This window comes from Lates calcarifer, linkage group LG24 (genome assembly GCF_001640805.2).
Source record: "Lates calcarifer isolate ASB-BC8 linkage group LG24, TLL_Latcal_v3, whole genome shotgun sequence".
NCBI classification, from domain to species: domain Eukaryota; kingdom Metazoa; phylum Chordata; class Actinopteri; family Centropomidae; genus Lates; species Lates calcarifer.
In genome coordinates this window covers 8,157,239-8,176,810 of record NC_066856.1, presented here as the reverse complement: position 1 = coordinate 8,176,810, position 19,572 = coordinate 8,157,239, and the positions used below count along the sequence as shown (strand labels likewise).

Below are 19,572 nucleotides of genomic sequence, written 5' to 3'. Positions count from 1 at the left end.
TTTGTTGTCTTTTGTCGTTTAGTGTTGCATTTTGGTTTGTGTGGGCAGTCTCCCTTGGTTCATTAAAAAGTTTATGATTTCTACAAACCATTGACCACCTGGTTCCATTATGTTAAAACCCCCAGCTAGCCGGGGTTTTAACATAATGGATGGCTCGGCCGGGATCTTCAAAATTATTAGCTGTTTAATGATTGATAGACTGCAGGCATATGGCAACATTTAGTTTGGAGAGGTCTGTAGCCAAGCCTTTACTGGAGCAAATTGATAGTTGCTGTAAGGATGAGTTAGGACCATTAAGCAGAATCCCGAAAGCACCAACTCAAATACTGTCCAGAATGTAAATATGACATTGGGTGACCAAATTTAGTGTGTGACTTGATTACATTAACTATTCCAAAATTAACATCTCGCGTCTTGAGATTGCGGCCCTTGTTATCGCTGTACTTTCTCCATCTGGGGCTAATCGTCTTTATTTCTACTTTATGCAAATTATGCTATGTGAGCTCTTGCCCAGGATTGGTGAGACCCTTTGTTAGTCCGTCCGTCTGCTTCGCCACCCGCTGGACCACCTCTGCTCCTGATTGGCCCGGCGTCTGACATCAGTACTATAAAAGCACTCAATCGTGATTTGAAGTGAGCAGTTTCGCCTCGATGGCTCTGTCTTCTGATTGGTCTCTAGCGGCCGCCAGTTTGCTTCTCTGTACTACTCGAACCCTTGTCAGTACTCGCAGTGTGTGGGTTAAAGAAACTCGCACACTCGATGATTATATTATAGCATTTGATACGGAGTATTTTGTATCTGAAATCAGATGAGTAAAGTGAATTGAAAATGAATTGATTTATTTCAATTTGTGTTGTTATTAGTAAGTTAAATGCCATTTATCAATGCCAATGCCAATTTCCTAATTCGAGGGGGGCGGCAATGCACTTTACTCAGTGTCCCAGACACCCCCTTAAACACAACAGAAGAAGAACGCTGTTGCTATGCGACGACGCTGGACTACACAGATCAAGTGCTAGGCATGAGTTTTCTGTATTTGAGCTAGCCACCGCATTTCAGCCCACCTTTCAGCGATTTCTCGGCCACATTCCTTATTCAACAGTGCAGGTAACGTTACAGTGTTTAATGCGCAGGGTATACTAACAGTTTGTTAGTCAGAAAAAATGCCTTTTGGCTCCATGCCAATTTAGTTCAAGGCTGGTAGAATGACCACAAACAGTTCAGCTAACGTTAAGGAACGTTAAGGTTATGAAAGCAGAAATTCTGGTAAAACTGGCTATTGTGCTCTTCACCAGAATGGTAGGGAAGTTACAAATAGAAATATAATGTCAGCACAGAATTACATTCTTGAGGCGATTCGCTTTACAACATCTCTATTCTTCAACTTAGCTAGGGAACTAAGCTAGCTACTTTCATCTAACATGGTGTCACTGAGTTTATTCTCTTTTTATAGAGCAAAATTTGCAATTATTGCAACAAACACACCACCTTTTGGGTGGTTAATGCCAGTCAGAGACATTATAATATTGTTTTCCTTTCTTGCTGTATTTCTCATTCAAGGAAATATGTAAAATTGATGATAATAACTGTATCCCTTTGCCTTATAAATGAGATCTTTTCTAGCATGACTGCTTTTATCTTGCAGAGACAGCTCACTACCAGGGAGTATATATATCTGTAACTTTTTGAGCTTGTATCTCTTTGAAACATGCTTTCATGGTGTTTACCTCAGTATTCTTCTCAAACTTCCCCAATACAACAGCAACACTGGTAGCTAAGTCTAAAGAACCATAATTGAATTTTTATGTTAATGGTGTGTTATTGTCAGCGTGAAGAGGGAGCTACCAGTTTTTTTAAATTTCTCTCTTAGACCTGATCTCAGCTAGATCTCACCTGGATCTAGTTCTAAATGGACTACATTGCAATGTTTTATATTGCAGCCATGCCTCTTCCGGACACAATGTACTGTGCTCAGCAAATCAACATCCCTCCTGAGCTGCCCGACATCCTCAAAAACTTCACTAAGGCAGCCATCCGAACACAGCCCAAGGATTTGCTGCTGTGGTCTGCAGCGTAAGTCTTAATATCTGTCAACTGTGGTTCGGATAGAAGAGACATGTTTTAGTCCAATCTTGATCTCTCAAAATATACCATAAACAGTGTCTCTAGGCAGCATCCCTTTGCAAAATGGCAGGCCCTTTTCACCTGTGCATCTCTCATCTTTGCATTGACTGGCTGTAATTGGATCCCATGGGCTTCCATGTTACTGCAGCAGTTAAACTGTCTGACTTTTTCCAACAAAGAAAAAAAGCACTTTGGAAATAGTGAATGAAATTTTAATATATCAAGAATTTATTTTTTGTACCCCTAAGGAATGTCATATTCTCTGCTATGTTATTGGCCATCGTAGCTTGGAAGAGTTTACAGCAAAAGACAATAAAGAGAGCCATATGGTAAAACAAAAACAATTCATATGTCTCTAGGGCTACAAGATGTTTATGCTATTAAAGTAACAGCAGTCTCTGTTGCTGCTCAGAAATACTGAATATCATGCTGCCTCTAAATTGACTTAAAACATTATTTACACTGTGAAGTATTATAAGCCACAATATGCTCTTTTGTATTTTAGAGAATACTGGCAAACTTCAGACAAAGAATACTACAACACACAATGATTACATCTGATTGGCATCCTTAGGAAGCAGGCAGGATGACTGACAAACAGGGTGAAGCTAAGGTTAGTGTTTAATAATACATGTGTGTTAATAATGTGTGCATATCTTCTCCCAGATACTTCAGTGCACTGTCTAAAGGAGAGTGTTTACCTGTCAAGGACAGGTTGGAGATGAATGTTGCCACCCAGAAGACAGACACCGGGCTTTCTCCAGGTTTACTTAAGACTCTCCACAAACAGGTATTTACAGCAGGACCACACCTCTTAGAACCGATCACATGATGAAGAAGAAAGGTAGTTTGTTTCATGTATTGTATATTGTGTGTTTTACTGCTTTGAATTTCTACAGTTTGTAATTAATTACCATATATGTTTCTATATATTAGCATTACATTTAGTATCCACATTTGTTTACATCTATATTATTTTTTTCTGTATCTGCATATTGCAATAATGCTGTTTCCCCATGTGGATCATTAAAATTTCATATTATTGTAAACCTATTTTATCTCACCTGGGGCGTCTGCTGGCATCTTGGTGTGGTGGATCCATTAAAAGAACTGAATAATTAATATTTACTTAAAGGCCAACACTTAAGAAACAGTATTAACTTTATGAGGATGCAGCTCTCTCTCTGTCTTCATGCCAGCAATGTTAATATTACAGAGTTAACCACTTTGTAACATTTTAAACTGTGTTTACCTAAGAAAATTAAAGAAAAGAACAAATAAAGAGAAGTCTGCTAACTCAATAGATAACAAATCCACCGCTAATATAATAATAATATAATATAATTTGAGACATTGACACTCTCAACATTAGATCTACCAGTTTGGAGTTTATCTATCTTTGGTGTGTCTTAATTACATAGAATCCCATATGTAAAAGTCTACCATAAGTTAAGCAAATCTTGCTGATAAACAGATCATAAGTATGCACAGCTGCCAGATTCCCAAGAACCAATAATACTGAACAATTACTCAAGAATTTTTTTACTGTCATCTGGTAAACTAGATAAGCTGATTTTTTTCCCCTTAACTCTCTTAACCCCCTACTTACCACACCCAATCGTAGCTGTCCCTCAGGCAAACATGCAGCCAGGAGGAACTGCAGAAGAAATGGAAGGGTCTGTGTCTCCCAGTGGATCAGCTAGAGACCCTGCTGTCACTGGGCAGCTTCAGCTCAGAAATTGACTGGATGGAGTTTTTCGCCCTGGCCTGCAGTGCTCTTGGAGGGGTGAGATGTTATGTAATGCCAGATATAAATGCTAATACCACTTTATACCGCTTCCTTTGAGCTTTAAAACCTAATGTGAGGCCAAGCACAGCTGGAGATTCACAAGCAGATCAATTCTTGTTCATCTCACGATCTTGTCTTCTAGTGTTTAGACTAGGTCCAGACGTCTATGATCCAGACTTCTCCATCAGGGTCCCCAGACTCCATTAAGAATGACTGGATATGTAAATCCTTTTCTGACTACTGTGAACCTTTGCAGCACTATTAAGCCAAGGATTTTGAGCAGCAAAGACATATCAAAGAGAATATCTTTAAGCATGGAGAACTTTGAGGATGATGACTTAGACTCTGCAAAAGCAAATGCAGCTCAGCATTAACAACATTATGCGCTCAGTGTCAGTAGTTTGGAAATTATGCTGCTGTGAATGGGGTCTTTGAACACTTTAACCACATGAGGGCAGTCATGTTCTATATTGATTAGATTTTTTTTTTATTTAGCCATCTGTGAGCTAGTGTGTGTGCATGCATGTGTATTTGCAGTGTGTGCTTGAGATGCCCGAATGGGATGTGATCAACCTTTGTTTTTAAATGTTTGTTTTAGAAGTCCCACTGTTGATTCTCTGTGTCTCTGTAAACACACAGACCCTCATGAGATCTCTGAAGTATGCCTGTGAGATCCTGACAGAGGATGAGGAGGGCGGTGCTGCGAGGATCCCATTCGGCACCTTTGTCAAACTTTACACTTACCTGGCTCTCCTGGATGGGGACATGCCACAGGACCACATTGACAACTTCCTCAGCAGCCTGCAGCCGCAAGTGTAGGTCTCATTTGTGTGTGCGTGTGTGTGAATGTAGGCGGTGGCAAATCAATATATTTAATTTGCATCACCAATAGTTGTGCCTCCCAGTTCTCTTGTTTCAAATAGCCTAATTATTTTTCTCATTTGATTCAGTTGCCCTTGGATTAAGCTGCTGTCAAATCTCATAATAGGTCCTTATTTTCCTCTTTTGTCTATCAAGATTGTCAGTCATCAAGGTCATATGATATCTACAAGCATTAACTCAGACAACTTGAGTTGTTTGGACTCATATGATCTCATTTTTTTTAAAGTATACTGTTGTTTATTTTAGTACTATTTTATCCTTTAATTTCTTAAATTTTCCTGTCATTTGAGGTAGCAAACATATAACCTAGGGTTTGATTAGGTCAACATTTGAGCACATTAGACTATATCCAGCATAGATTGTAATGCTGAACATTAGACATTACAGCATTACAACATTTCAAAACTACGCCTTGTATTTGGCAAGGGATACATCTCATAAATAAGTATAATAATAAGGGAGTACATTTCGAGCTACTTCAAGCCGAAGGTATGCTGCCAAAATGTTTTCTGCGATGAACACCGCTTTAGCTCTGTTTGGCCCAACATTGCTGCCAGTCAATGTCAGTAGTAGTAGTAGCTAAAAAGCACAGACAGTTTTAAGAGTTAAGCCAGGTCCTCTGGACTAGATGATGTTGTGAGATAGTGATATTTACTGTAGTGAAAATCCTTACGCTGCTGAGTAGAGCTGTTGCACTAATGCACTGGTGTCTCTGCCTGACAGCAACAAGCAGAACGGCATGATTCAGGTTTCCAACTTCTACATCAGCAGGAAGTGAGGGAAGGAGAGATGGAAAGCAATGGAAGACAGGAAGGAAGGAAGGAAAAAGAAGTAAAAATGTGACAGAGTTCAATTAATAAATTGGCCCACTAATGCTCCTTCAAGCACAGCTGTTGTTTCATTACCTAGAAATTGGTTCTATTAATTGTTAGCATCAGGCACAGTGGGTTATTATTCATCACTGCCCAGCTGAACGAGGCTGCTATTTTGAGTCAGGTTAGAATCTTTTAATGAGCAGCAGGAGAGGCACAAAGCTGCCTTACACAGACTGTCAGGTAGAGTGTGTGTATGCTTTTTATTGCCTGTTCCCTTATGTCTGGGTTAGCCAAAGTTCATTTATCATACACACAACCTATCAGCTTGCAGCCTCACCGCATTTGGCCTCTCTGCTGGTGTATTCATTTCACCCACCAGACGAGAAAGAGGAGAGGTAAAGAGATAAGCTCTTGGGGCACAAGAGCATGATTTTTGGCTCATGTGAAAAGGCCCAAAACCTCCAGTATTTTGTTCACTCCCCCATGCATTATTGTAAAGTACATATGCACACTGAGACAGGATTATTACAATAGTCAGAATGCACAAAATCACATGCAGGGCCAAGAAATCTCAGAGACACACACACACACAGCTACTCATCTTATCTTGATCTGCACACATTTTTATGAGGCACAATATGATGTTCATATTTTCTGTAGACCATGTTTTTCTCTAACACACACACACACACACACACAGGCTTGTAGTTGTGTCATTTTTTTGAGTATTTCATCTGGCAGGACAGGAAACAGGATCAGTGGGAATTTACATTTGGCAGTAGGTTTTAGGGGTGGAGGACACACACACACACACACACACACACACACAGATACACACACACACACACACACACACACACACACACACACACACACGTTGAAGCTTACCCCTCGCAGCACTGCAGCTGTGGCCGAGTGAAAGGGGACTGGAGGACAGATAGAATCCCTGATAACCTGATGACTTCAGGCTCTCCACCCATATGACACAGCAAAGAATAAATTTGTCAGGGCTTAAACAGATCTTTCTGGGAACCCCACAGTAGAACAGTAGAATTTAATTGTATGTTAAAAATAACTCAGCATTCATTTAAATCTGTTCAGACTATTTTTCTACTCTGAATATTTTGATTACAACAGTTTGTATTGAGGTGGCATCTGAAACTAAGATATTCTGTATCAAAGATTTGGCATCATAGCCATCAAGACTTGTGTGCATTACATAATTTACTAATTGCATTGTTAATTTGACACTACACAACCATAAGTTGATTTAGACTGAAACTTTTCTGTCCTTTTTCCAGAAAGTCTGACAGTTTTTTTTCTTAGGAAATCAGGAACTTTCAGCTTTGGCTCTAGGGTTATAGTTTCTTGTAGCCAAAAGGTCCCTCTCCTTTTCTGACTTGTGGAATACAAGTCTGAAGACTGTAACAGTTTGTATATAGTATTCATTCAAACTCTAAGCAGACACTGATTGTTGCTATTATTGATATTAAGAGTTTTGGTGGGGATTTTATTACGTTTTAGTTCTGTTTTGAATTATGTTTTGTTGTTGCCTGAGTCATAGACAGTGGGAAAGAGAGGCAAAAAAAGTCTATGTATTAACAGAGAAAAAATACTGTAGATGCTCACTTGTGCCTTTAATATCCCTTTCCACCTCTGCATGTCTTTCTTTGAGCATAGATTTAAAATTCACAGTCTCACAATATCTACAAAGAACAACACTTTCTGTTATCATCCTGTCGTGTCACATCTGCTGTGGTTGACAATTCTACTTTTTATTCATGTATATTTTGCCAAGAGAATTATGGACCTTGTTATCCTGTATTGATCAATACACCTGCTGTTAAAGACAAGAAGATGAGGTTGAAACAGAGAACTAGTCCCACATGTACCGAGCTGTTTCGTACTGTTTCCACTTTTCACTGTACAGTGAGGAACAGCAACATTATTCACAAAACGTTTGTAGGCCTATCCTCAAATTTCTATGTAACTAACACTTATTTTTAGGTGTTATCTTTCAGTACAATGGTCATACTGTACAGCTGTATGCTCCATTGTTGTATGATGTTGGGACTTGGAAGAAATATGATGTCATTACAAAGATGTTAGTAGTTTTGAATCTCAGCTCCAGGGTGGACCTTGTTGCACAACCTTTACTGTTTCTTCAAGCTTTGCTCATAACATCACATCTCTAGGGACACGATGAATGTAGCAGAGCAGTGTGAAAGAGACAGGAGAAGAGAGAGTGGACACAAAGGCTCCCTTTTAGCGATCTCTAGCTGTTGTGTAACAGATTTCAGGGTAAGGATAAGGGAAAACATGATTCATGCTGTATTGTGAAGTTACAGAACATGGATTTTAACAGTCAGTTACTCTATCCTCTACAGCTGTACCCTATTTTGTTGACAGCATTTGTTATGAAATTGTTTAAACATTGTTTTTTACTGGTATAGAATTCATTGTTAGACTTGACTGTTTATATTAGTGATCAATTAGTTGTCTTAATAGTGACCTTATTAGCATTTTTTTCCCTAATTTTGAAGGTTAACAGTGATATATAATGCATGAGACTTTGCTTTAGTTGCTCAGTTCTATATGTATGGCTTACAGATTTACTGTGCAAACATCCTAGATGTCTAACAATGTACTATACGTTCCAGGGAGCTCCAACATGGGATGATAAAACCTCTGGACTTCATTTATCGGGATGATATGGACTCAAAACCTACTCATTCATCAAACTTTACCAGAACAACATCAAGAGCTGAATAAGAACTATAAAAAACAGACATTTCAGAACTGAAGCTGTGTCTTGAGCCAAGTTCTGAAAGATCTGCTGGTGCAGCATGTGTATCTAGGAAAGAGGAAAATACCTACCACTACACTGTATCTGATGTAACACATGTGCTAGCAACATGGATGTAATGTCACTGACACCACCCATACTTAAGAGACATTTTAAACCAATGATTCATGTTTAACACTCACCACCATCTTAAAGATGAAGTGGGATGAGCAAGCAAAGACCACCTTTGCTGCCTATGACAGGCACTTGTCAATCAAGCAAATGCCTCCAAAGCATTTTTCTCTTAAGCCTCATTATCTTCTTAATGGACCAATGATCTCATAATCCCCACTGTGACACACATGAGCAGACGTGAAATTAATTATTGAGACCTGAACTCCTTGTGAAAAAAAAAATATAGAATTACTTTGCATTCCAAGAGAAGCTGGTGGAATTTTCCACTGATTTCAACACACTGAGGTTTTTCCTTGGAGACAGTGCTCTGCAACCATTAGAGGAACAACATTTTAAGACACCTCCACAAAGTGGCTTTACCACTCAGCCTCACCATTACAGTGAGATTACTTGTGTGCTTGTGTGTAAGAGGACAAGCTACAGTTCATCTGCAAGATGACTTGGACTTTAATCATGTAGTGCTACTCTGTGCTGTCACACCTAATTGTTTTGCCTCATTCTCAGGAAAGGGACCTCATTTGCTTAAAAGTGTAGATAATTTAATTCTATGTAATGGTTTTTGTGTCTCTAGTTAATTCTGATTTTGTCTGTGGTCTAAAAGCATTTGCAGAATATGCTAACAGTAAATGGAGTTGATTTGTCTAGGTGTTGCCTTTACACACTTGAACACGCATCACAAAAAGAACTTAATTAATGGCCATTGCAGGCTGATTAAAATTAGTTAATTAACACTTGTGGACCATTGAATTTCTCATATTCAACTGTCAATAAAAGCTTTCTCTGTCCCTGGATTTAAGTGTTGTTCTTAGCTTCTGAATGGACAGTATTGTCTGTCTGGGCCTCATTAACTGATTAAGCAAATATGTGGAGACTTTCCAATCAAGCTATTAATAATCAGTACATTGGGCCTTCGCTATGAAGAGGAAAAACATTTCAAGGCAAACCGTCTTAGAAACAAGCAGATCCCTTAAAATTCAGGCGTAAACACTTGATTTTAGTCACGCATTCAGTTTATCAGCACACACATACACAAACCTAACAGTCCAGTGCTTGTGTCAAGAGGAGACTCATAGGCGATCTTTGTACAGCAGTCCTGCTCCAGGTATGCCATAGAAGAAACCATGGTGTGTTGGAGTGTTATGGATGTTTGTGGTTTTCGGGGGGAATAAATGAATGACTGAATGAGGGAAGGCATACAGGAGCCTGTCTAAACCTACCAGCAGCAAGGTCATGTTGTGTTCATGATGTACATGCAGGCATATATGAGATCTACTGAGAAAGCTCATATTAGAGAAATGGCCTTTTAAATGAAGGGACCTCCACAATCTGGCAATTTAAAAGAACTTCACAGTGCTTATGGTCAAAAACCTATTTAAAATGTATGAATAAAGTGTGCTAGAGAGCTTCTCAATAGTAGACCCTGAGGTCTACTTAACATGGTTGTTAGTGTATGGTCATTATTTTTGTCCAACGAGCGTTTCTGCTGCCTTTGCTTGCCAACTCTTATGACTGCTTATATAGGCTACAAACATAGATTTAAGTTTAAGATATGCTTACCTGATGCAGCATTGACTGCCTGTGTAGCATACAGGGTTAAGGTTGAACACTGCACAGATGCAGAGAAAGTGAGCAATAGCTGGACCCTCCCTTTTGAAGTATGTGTACTGAAGTTGTTAGAGCAGACTGCAGCTATGAGACTGTTGTGACAAAGACAACTTTTTCCTTCATGATAAGGTGCAACTGCAGCTTTGATGGTCTTTTCAAACTTTAAACTATTTTTCATGTTATCCAGCCTGTGATGATTTTTTAGCAATTGTTCTAGAAAATGGCATCTTCCAAAATGAAAACTAGATGGCATGTAACAAAGACACAGGCAAAACAACAGCAATCATACAAATTACACCGATTTTGCTTTCCTATTGAATCTGCCACAAAACTGCTCTTAGGTTTTGGGTTACAAACATTTAATATCTAACAGCTTTGGAGTGCCACACTCTTGCTAAGTATAGTTGTTTGAAAGAGCCTTGAATATGTAATGGATCTGGGACGCAGCATAAGTCTCCCCATTTACATGACACATGTTCACAGAAGGGCTCCAGTCAGCTCACTATGATTATCTGTCCAGGCCGGGAGATTTAGATTTTTCTTTTGAGCCCAGGTTGAGTTAATGCAATTGGTTCTGCAAGACATGGTGTTTCTCATGTTGTGCTATTTACAGTGTGTCTCACACATAACTACATGTGCACATCAGAGAATATAAATGCATCCACATCAAAGTGAATTAATAAATTAGTTTTTCAAGTGGCCATACTGCAGTAGTCCGATACACAAGACCGTATTTTGTGACAGCAGTATGTACAGTGTAGGATATTTTACTTAGAACATAAAACAAAAGTCTTCACGTCAGCAGGCATCTATACAATCTATGCATCTATCCTCCTGAGAGTGCTTGAATAAACTACAAATTTCCCATCAGTTGTTTCTCCCTTCTTGGCTTGCGTGTGTCGTCATCGGTCATGACCCTGGAGGAGTGCAGAGAGGCGGAGAAAGGAAGTCGGAAAACAGGTTAAAACCAACGTGTAAACCGTTTCTTCGGTTTGTCAGTTCTGTGAGAAAACTTAGTTACTGAAGAAGCCTTGATGCTAAAAACAAGTTCTGAAGTCAGCCTTTCTGTCGAACAGGAGCGTTGAACACACCTGCGGCGCGAAAGTAAGGGAAATATTTAGCGGCTAGCGTTAGCATTAGCATTATCGGAGAGCGTTAGCGCTAGCATTACCTTGCAATGATATCGTTTAATGCCATCTTCAGTCGTTTATGTCGCGTGAGTAAGAGTGTGTTTGTGTGTCTGTGACTGAGGCGTCCCTGACATGAGTTGTGGACCCTCAACGTGGACGGGTGAAAGCATAAGGTTAAATCCCTGTTGTAATTGTTTCCAGTCACTTTACCGACAGTTTGCACCTCTTTGTAGCTTTGTGTTCCATCCTGATCATTTTAACTACGTGTTCAGCGGTCTACCAAGTCGTTGTAATCGTTTTGTGCCTATTTGTGGTCATTTTGTGTTATATTGCGTCTTCACCTGGCTGCTTTACACCTGGATGCCAACGTTAGCAACAGCAGCCTTTGACGAAAACTCAGGCTTTTGTCAAACTTTTAATCTCTAAGGCGTTAACAGTATACTGAGATTGAAGTCTACTAGATAAAATTTGTAGGAGTTTGTTCAAGTACAATGTCCCCTAATGGCGAAATGGCATCGAAAACATTTTGTGTATCTGGGCATATATATATATATATATATTTGAATGTTTCCGGGGGCGCTATAGAAACATTTTGCACCGCCCATACCCTCTCTAAGATACATACATTCTCACCAGGGTTGACGAATGTGCAAAGTTTTGTGAATTTTGAGCAATTGTAGTCCCTCAAAAAGGCTATTCATTTCGGTATGATAGCAGTGAGAGTCGGCGCAGGTCCAATAGGGACTCTTTCGTGCTCGGGCCCTAATAAGAAAAGTTATAGGTAATGTTAAAGGTAATCTAATATTAGAGTAAACAGTAAAAGTAAGGTATAATATAAAAGTAACGCAGAAGTAGTAGTAGGGAAAATGTCACGCTATAGTAAGACATAAAAAATGTCATAGTATAGTATGTGGTCAAAAATGCCATGGTATACTAAGGCATAAAAACATTTTGTGAAATGTTCTGGCTTAGCTGTAATGTTGAATATTTATCTGTGTTTTCATGGTTAAAGGTAGTAGTGTATTGATCATTTTCCTTTGTATGTTTCTCTTTGATTTCCTCCAGGTGTCACTTTGTCCACGACATCGTCCACGATCGCAGACACGTGGTCCATGGTTGGAGAGGCATTGTTGAGGATGAGGGAGACATTGTTCACGATCCTAGACCTTGTCAAAGATGAGCAAGACGTTGTCCGTGATCAGAGACACTGTCCATGATTCGCAGAGAAATGTGCAAGAATCGCAGATGACTGGGGTCCCCGACTCGACGGCAGCGCCCGTGTTTAGAGAGACATTGTGGATGATCACAGAGACATCGTCCATGATCGCAGAGAGTCATCATCCACGTTCAGAGAGACATCATCCAAACCATGGTATTTAATGAATTTAGTACTGAATATAATAAGAACCGATTAATCATGCCTATTAAATCAGAAAAAATACAGTTCAGTTCAAAGAAAAGGAAGAATTTAAGGATAAAATGACTGTTACTGTGAAGTAGTACTGGAAAGATCATGACCAGTTAAGCCGTGTTAGTAGTATTTATTTATTTATTTTTATTTTTTTGATTAATGTTGTGTTTGGAAAAACCTGGTTTTTAACAAATTATTTGTGTGTTTCAGCTGAATTCAAAGAAACAACAGGATCTGCCAAAGGTGAAGGTAAGAAAATATTTTTATTTCTATAAAGATACAGAACAGTAAAATATTTCTGAAACTTCATATCAACATACAATTTGTTCAGTTATTAAAATATAATTAGGAAGGAAAGAAAGAGACACTTGAACTGTCTCTCAGATGTCACACAGCTAAACAAAAAACATGTGAAAGTGTCAAAAACTGTCAAAAATGTCATAGTATAGTTTGTGATATTTTTACTTCACACCTATGTGGTTTTGATACGACTGCAGCATGACGGAACCCAAATTTTGGAATTAGATCAGATATCCCCCATAAGTTTACACACTGTAGGTTTTGGTTGTTTTTGCTGCAATGTGCGGCTTTTCCTCCCCGCTGAAATGGGAATTAATAAGAGTAATCCAAGTGATAGTGTTAATAATAGTGTTTGGATAGTAACGACACTGACATTGGATTTCAAACACACCAGTTACATAACCAATAAATTATCCGCTGTCTTAGAAATAGCATGTTAATCAGTTCTTGTAAATAAAATGTATTTCTTGCTCTTCTTTAGCTGTATCAAACTGAAATAAATCTGATGCTGCAAGTTATTGCAAAGTAGAGTGAACTATAGAATTAATCTTAGTAGTTAGACGTTTTTCATTGTCCTGAGAACAGTAAATCTGAGGAAAATTGCCAGTCTTACCGTATTATCAGTTGATACCGTGAGAATTAATTCCCCCAAACAGAGTAGTGTAAGCCCTCTCATCTTGACCATGGGTCAGCTTCCTGTTACATGCAGTGGCTTTATAGTGTTCATTTCAGTAGGTGGAGTCTTGGTTAGACTGTTGTGTAACCACCTTTAGTGTATTTGTCAAAGATACTGTATTAGTGGTGAACACCTGTGAGCTAAAGCCCCAAATATGTTGCACTTAAGTCACTCGGGTAACTAGAAACACAATTCCAAGTGAATCCTAATGTTGTTCTGTGTGTGTCTACCTCATGTTTAAATAGCAAGTAGGCACATTAGCGCATTCCGAATTACTTAATGAGCTGGTGGTAATTGGTGGCTGCATGTTAAATTAATGTTTATCCCAGAAAATATATAACTATTTTAGCTTCATTTTATTTGAACAGAGATTCTTTAATCCTGGCAGAATTCTTGACTGTGTTGATGCTTTTACTCTTACTCCATTCATTTTCATTTACCTTTATAATTACTGTGCAATGAAATTGTGTATTTAAGTGTTTTACATATAAAGTCGGAATTAGTTTTTTATTAAATTGATAAGCAAATATACCACAGCACTGGCACAGCACAGGTTTTGTTCATCTCTGTAAAATCTAACAGATTTTCATAAACCAGTTGTTTCAGGACCATTAGCAAAACCCATATATTTTTATTAATTAATGACTAATTGATTTAATAACAGAAGTGATTCTGTCTCTGCAGGAGGAGGAGGGGCAGCAGCAGGTGCAGGTGACTCTTCTGCACCTGAAGTGAATGGAATAAAACAACAAGCTTCATATCAACATACAGTTTGATACAGTTTTCTCTGATGAAGACTTGGCAGTCAAAGACGTCAGGTAAAAAACACCTTTATTTTATTTATATAAGAATGGTTAATTAAGTAGAAAATCAGACAAAATTATCATCTTTAGTCTGATGTCAGCATCTCTTTCTGTGAATTTCAGTGCCTCCACTGCAAAGCAAGATGAGGTTCATCTGCGCCTGTGTGCTGGAGAGGAGATTCTGCCTTATCAACGACGGAGATGATGTTCCACCGGACAGGAGCCATGTTTATATTTCCACTTCCAGGCCAGTGTTGCAACTTTGAGGTGTAAAGTAGATCCAGTAGTAGCAGTAGATTCAGCCATATTTATTTATTTATTTCACCTTCATTTAACCAGGAGTAAGTTTCATTGGAATAGGAATTTCTTTTTCAAGGGAGACCTAGCCAAGACAGGCAGTAGCACAAGTAAAACACAAAGTTGCAGACAGAAAATGCAAGTAAAAGAAGAAAGCATTATGAGAATCAGAATTATGAGAATACAGTATTGGCAAGTACTTTTCTGTGTGATAAGGTAGTGTGGCTTATATATAAAGGTGTACCAGCTATAGAGCTTACAGGTGTGCAGAGCAGGCCATCCTATCCAGCAGTATAGTGCACAATGGTGAGTCAGAGCTTTACAGTTGGTAATGAACCTCAGGAAAGCATGGTAAGCTGTGTAAAGCATCTGGAAACACTAGCAGAGATATGCATATACAAGACAGTAAAAGACATATTTTGCAGATGAAAACCGCTAACTTGAATGTGTCATATTTAGTAGTAAATTTAGTAGTTATTTAGTAGTAATTTGATATTTATTATGAAGGTTAAGTAATACAATAAATGTATTTGTGTTTTATTTACTTAAATGCACAGCCTGTGGCTATAAACTGGATTCAGTTTCATTAAAGTGAGAATTTTTCAGAATGTTTAAGTCCTACTTGGTAATTGAGAGGTCACAGATTTGATACTTACCTAGCACACTGATTTTTTTAGTCCAACACCAAATGCAAACAGTCAAAGACTGGGAAAAAGTTGAGGCTTAGTTATCTGGTTAATTAGCTTAAAGCTGACGGACATCGGCTTAGTACATCGAAGCCCGGTAGTTTGAGTCTTACCTTAAACAGTAAGTTATGGAGTCCAGCACAAAGTGCCAACACTCAAATGCTGGAAAAAGATTTTCTCCAGTCAGCCAATTAGCTCAAATAGATGGTGATTGGCTTAGTAAATCGAGGAGTGTAAGTTGAATTTTACCTCGGGAGTCCAACACCAAATGCTAATACTCAAAGGTTAAAAAAGCACCGCCATAGTTAGTTGATTAGCTCAAAATTGGTAGGCGGTGGCTTGGTGGACCAAAGATAACAAATTCGAACACCAAGTACAAACACTCAAAGGCTAGAAAAAGCACAGCCTCCCCAGTCATTGTTTAGCTCAAGCCGATGGCCGTCAGCTCAGTAAATAAAAGATCAGCAGTTCAATTCTCATGTATGATAATGCATTTTCTAAGTCCAATACCAGATGCAAACCCTGAAAGACTCAAAAACTAAATTGTAAAATGTCCAGCTGATTAGATCTGTACAACCGATATGTATTATTTATTTTGAAAAGGCAGAATTGTGCAAATTATGTTTTTATCCTTTTGCTGAAAAATAAAATTGACATTCAGTTCCTTAAATGACTCAATGGGTTTCTTTCAGTCTACCTGAACAAGGGGTGAGAGGTAAATACATAATAAAGGATTATTTCTAACAATAAATTACAACAGGATCTGACAATAACGATTGATGCTTTCAAATGTGGTGCCTTACTATGGGGCTGGAAAAGGACACAAGAGAAAAGATTATTTTTCTCTTGTAAGAATTGGACTCGAATTTTGAAGTCTAAGACCCAATACAAATATCCAAAGGCTCTAGGAAATAAGCGTTCAGCATCAGATCAAATGGCGCAGACAATAAAGAAGCCTAATTGGTAACTGCGGGCCCAAGCTCGATGTTTACATCTGTTAAGGGACGCGGGGGGGCCGAAGCCTGTCCCAGCTGTCATTGGGTGAGAGGCAGGGTACGCCCGACACCCAACAAACACTCAAAGGCTCTAAAACATTTGTGGTTGCTATCTTGCCACATACGGCAATACATTTTCTAAGTCCAACGGTGGATGCGGGATCAAATCTTGCCTCTGGCAGTAAATTTTGAGGTCACGCACACCACTGCAAATACTCAACCAGACTACTATATTAGACTTCTACTATACTAGTGAAACCTACTGTTGTAAACATACCTCCTGTCTTCCGTCCGGTGTAATCCCCGGTGATTAGCCAGGTACAGATCATCTTGCTTTGTGGTGTGGGCACTAAAATTCACAGAGAACAGATCATGTAAACAATCGACGCTCATGCAGTCATCACACAGTCTGAATTAAAAAGTCTGACAGTTGTTGAGAGCTACATTAAGAGCTTAATTTCAGTAAATGTTCAAATAAATGATCTATGCAAGACTAATGTAGCCAATGGAGTATTTTTATATAGAATATATTTTTATTTTATATTATTGTATTGCTGTATTGTAGATTATTGTAGATCAAATCGCAATTGCAATATCTGTCAGAAAAATCACAATTTGATTTTTTCCCCAAAATTATTCAGCCCTAGAACTGCCTAATAAAAACTTTCACTTAAGTGCGTTTTTGAAAGCAGGGTTTTAATTTGTGGTATTTTTAATTAGTATACAGGCAGAAAATTATCTGACGACTTTTTTGCTTTTTTAAATTATTATAACTAGTACTATTTTCTGATAATTCATAGACATGATTAATCAGTTGTTATTAAATTCAACTCTAAACTCATTAAATACCAAGGATAAACAAAAACACTGTTACTAATATTAGTAATTCAGCTCATCAACACATTTTTTCAGACTGAGTAAATATTTAGGACACATACCTGTTTCGGTTTGTCAGGTGAGAGCCGGTGTTTCTGTCCAGGCTGCAGCAGCTCAGCGAATAAACCTGGAAAACACAAGTACAACAAATAACCTCATTAATAAAGAGTAGTTCACCTCCAATAGCAATAGCCAATGATGAGACACGTTGTGACCAATGACGACATACGTCAGCTAACATTGGCTGTTAAGTTCTCGTTATTTTAGAGAAATACGAGTTTGACCCCTGTATTTTTCTGAGCCTGAGATCTCTCTTAATATTTTGTACTTCACTGCATGAGCACATATCCTGTTTGCAATTACAGTATTACAAAGTAGCTTTTAGGTCCCACCCTTACATAGATATACATGAGTGACTGCTTACTTAAGTGAATTGATGAATTGAAGCCAGGTCCATGAAGTGTTTATATCAAAAAAGAAAGGATTACAGCTTTTACTTGACCTCTAACTTTGCAGTCTTTTACTTAATTCTAATAGTGGAGATGAGGAATTCAAATTTATCATCCATTTCTCTGGTGATTGTGTCTGTGGCTTGACCAGACAGGCAAAGTTTTCACAGATAAGAATATCGCTAACACTGACTGTCATACACACAGCAGCAGAACGATACCATAGAGATGTAAGAGCCACAGGAGAGTAGAGCTCTCAGCTGGGGGTAGATGAGGGTATAATAATGTGTACACACTGTGGTTGTTAGGCACTCATTTTTTTCCACAGCAGGTGATGTCAGCAAACTGATGTTATTAATTACTGAGAGAAAGATCATCTCTGCAAATCCGGCTGTAAATAACATAATATTGTAGCATTTTGGGAACTGCAGGCTTTACACAAAACTCAAAGCCATACATTCTCTATGAAGATAGATACATAGACCATCCAGTAACAGCAAACTATGAAATCTTTTCTCAGTTTGCTTTTACCTTTCTGTGGATAGTGAAAACAACTAGATATGTAAAAGATATTATTGGTAACATCAAATAAGATGAAGAGTTCAAAGCAGAGGTCATCTGTACCCTGCTAGTATAAACTTAGCTTAAGGACTTATCACATGTAGAATATCTATTGCAATAGCCCAGATGAGCCACAGAATCAGCCCAGCACATCCGTTTAATAATCTAATGCTGCCAGTGAGATTAGTATTAGCAAGATATCAAATCTCAATGACACAAATGGTCTGCTTAGTGGATCTATTTTTCATGACATCACTTTGAAATGATCATTTCAAGTACAAAGGCAACACCACACCGATTACACCTTTAGTTTCTACTTTTAGGCAAAATTATTTTTAGCGTAGGTTTTGCCCCTGGTTTTGCTCTCCTCTGTATAAAAAAAGGTCTTAGTATTGATTTTTCATGGGACAAAGCTAGTTTAAAAACTAAAAACTCTCTAGGCCAAGAAATGAAGCCCAGCCTATGTCTCAACTGGCCAGTGGCGAAAAATTGAGAGAGAGAGGAAGAGAGAGCGAGATGTGACTGAACAGAATTCACAGAGGGTGTGTGTAGAATAAATGACCTCAGAATTATACTACAAATTATCATGGAAAATATAACCAATGTGCCACATGTGTCATTTTAATTATGCAAATCACTTAATTTGAACACAGTCTTCCTTTTTAGCCTGAAATTTGGCATGCCCCTATTGGTTTTCAGTGAAATGAGGCCTTGTAGATGTTCAATTTAAATGATACATCATAGGTTGTGGTGTAAATTCTGAAATTCCCTGTGAGTTTTCATGAGTCAGATAGAGAGTACCATAAACTCATACACAAAGGAGATTTTTCTTCTAAAGGGAGACAATATGGTTTCTGTTTTGTTTTCAATACTGCTGGAAACCACAAACGCTTGGCACAAAGAAGCAGTGATGAAACCACCTTTTAAATCATTTTACTGTAGTACTGAGTAATCAAAAGAAACCCTGTGCCGTATTTGCTGTATTAAAGCAGGTGCTTAAAGACTAACTGACAGGAATGGGGAGGAAGGTATGAAAAGTAAAGTAAGAGTACATACATGATATTTGCTTTAATTTCTAATGGTGTAGTAAAAAACTTCCATCTCTTTGTGTGTATCCATGTGTGACAGACTGACTTTATGAAAACTATAAATTCCACAACAGCAGTTAAATTAGATATGCTAATATCAGGCT

General features: G+C 38.3%; 1 protein-coding gene and 2 long non-coding RNA genes across 4 annotated transcripts; 2 read left to right on the top strand and 1 right to left on the bottom strand.

Annotated features, from left to right (window-relative positions):
- Positions 1–848: 848 nt before the first annotated feature.
- On the top strand, positions 849–9,376 carry ropn1l (rhophilin associated tail protein 1-like). Of its 2 annotated transcripts, none has more exons than XM_018702004.2 (6): positions 849–1,108; positions 1,942–2,074; positions 2,792–2,915; positions 3,750–3,911; positions 4,554–4,729; positions 8,272–9,376. In XM_018702004.2, the coding sequence occupies exons 2-6, from the start codon at positions 1,944–1,946 to the stop codon at positions 8,381–8,383; spliced, it is 705 nt and encodes a 234-aa protein (XP_018557520.1). In that variant the 5' UTR covers positions 849–1,108; positions 1,942–1,943; the 3' UTR covers positions 8,384–9,376. The 2 variants fall into 2 exon arrangements, with proteins under 2 accessions (XP_018557520.1, XP_018557521.1); XM_018702005.2 differs by lacking the exon at positions 8,272–9,376 and adding an exon at positions 5,520–5,705 and having other exon boundaries at positions 854–1,108.
- A 1,753-nt stretch (positions 9,377–11,129) lies between these two features.
- On the top strand, positions 11,130–14,749 carry LOC127139231 (uncharacterized). Its single transcript, XR_007809256.1, has 5 exons — positions 11,130–11,300; positions 12,392–12,698; positions 12,948–12,986; positions 14,398–14,531; positions 14,640–14,749. It is a non-coding gene; the product is annotated as an uncharacterized LOC127139231 (long non-coding RNA).
- Positions 14,540–16,845, bottom strand: LOC108900779 (uncharacterized). The gene is made up of 3 exons (XR_001963793.2): positions 16,772–16,845; positions 15,074–15,191; positions 14,540–14,898 (listed from the first exon to the last, which is right to left on the bottom strand). It is a non-coding gene; the product is annotated as an uncharacterized LOC108900779 (long non-coding RNA).
- Positions 16,846–19,572: the final 2,727 nt, after the last annotated feature.

Bases quoted from the DNA above. Each gene is read 5' to 3' on its own strand.
- ropn1l (XM_018702004.2), top strand. From the start codon at position 1,944: ATGCCTCTTCCGGACACAATGTACTGTGCTCAGCAAATCAACATCCCT. The intron at 2,916-3,749 runs GTATTTACAGCA...ACCCAATCGTAG, and splicing joins TTAAGACTCTCCACAAACAG to CTGTCCCTCAGGCAAACATG. The intron at 3,912-4,553 runs GTGAGATGTTAT...GTAAACACACAG, and splicing joins CCTGCAGTGCTCTTGGAGGG to ACCCTCATGAGATCTCTGAA.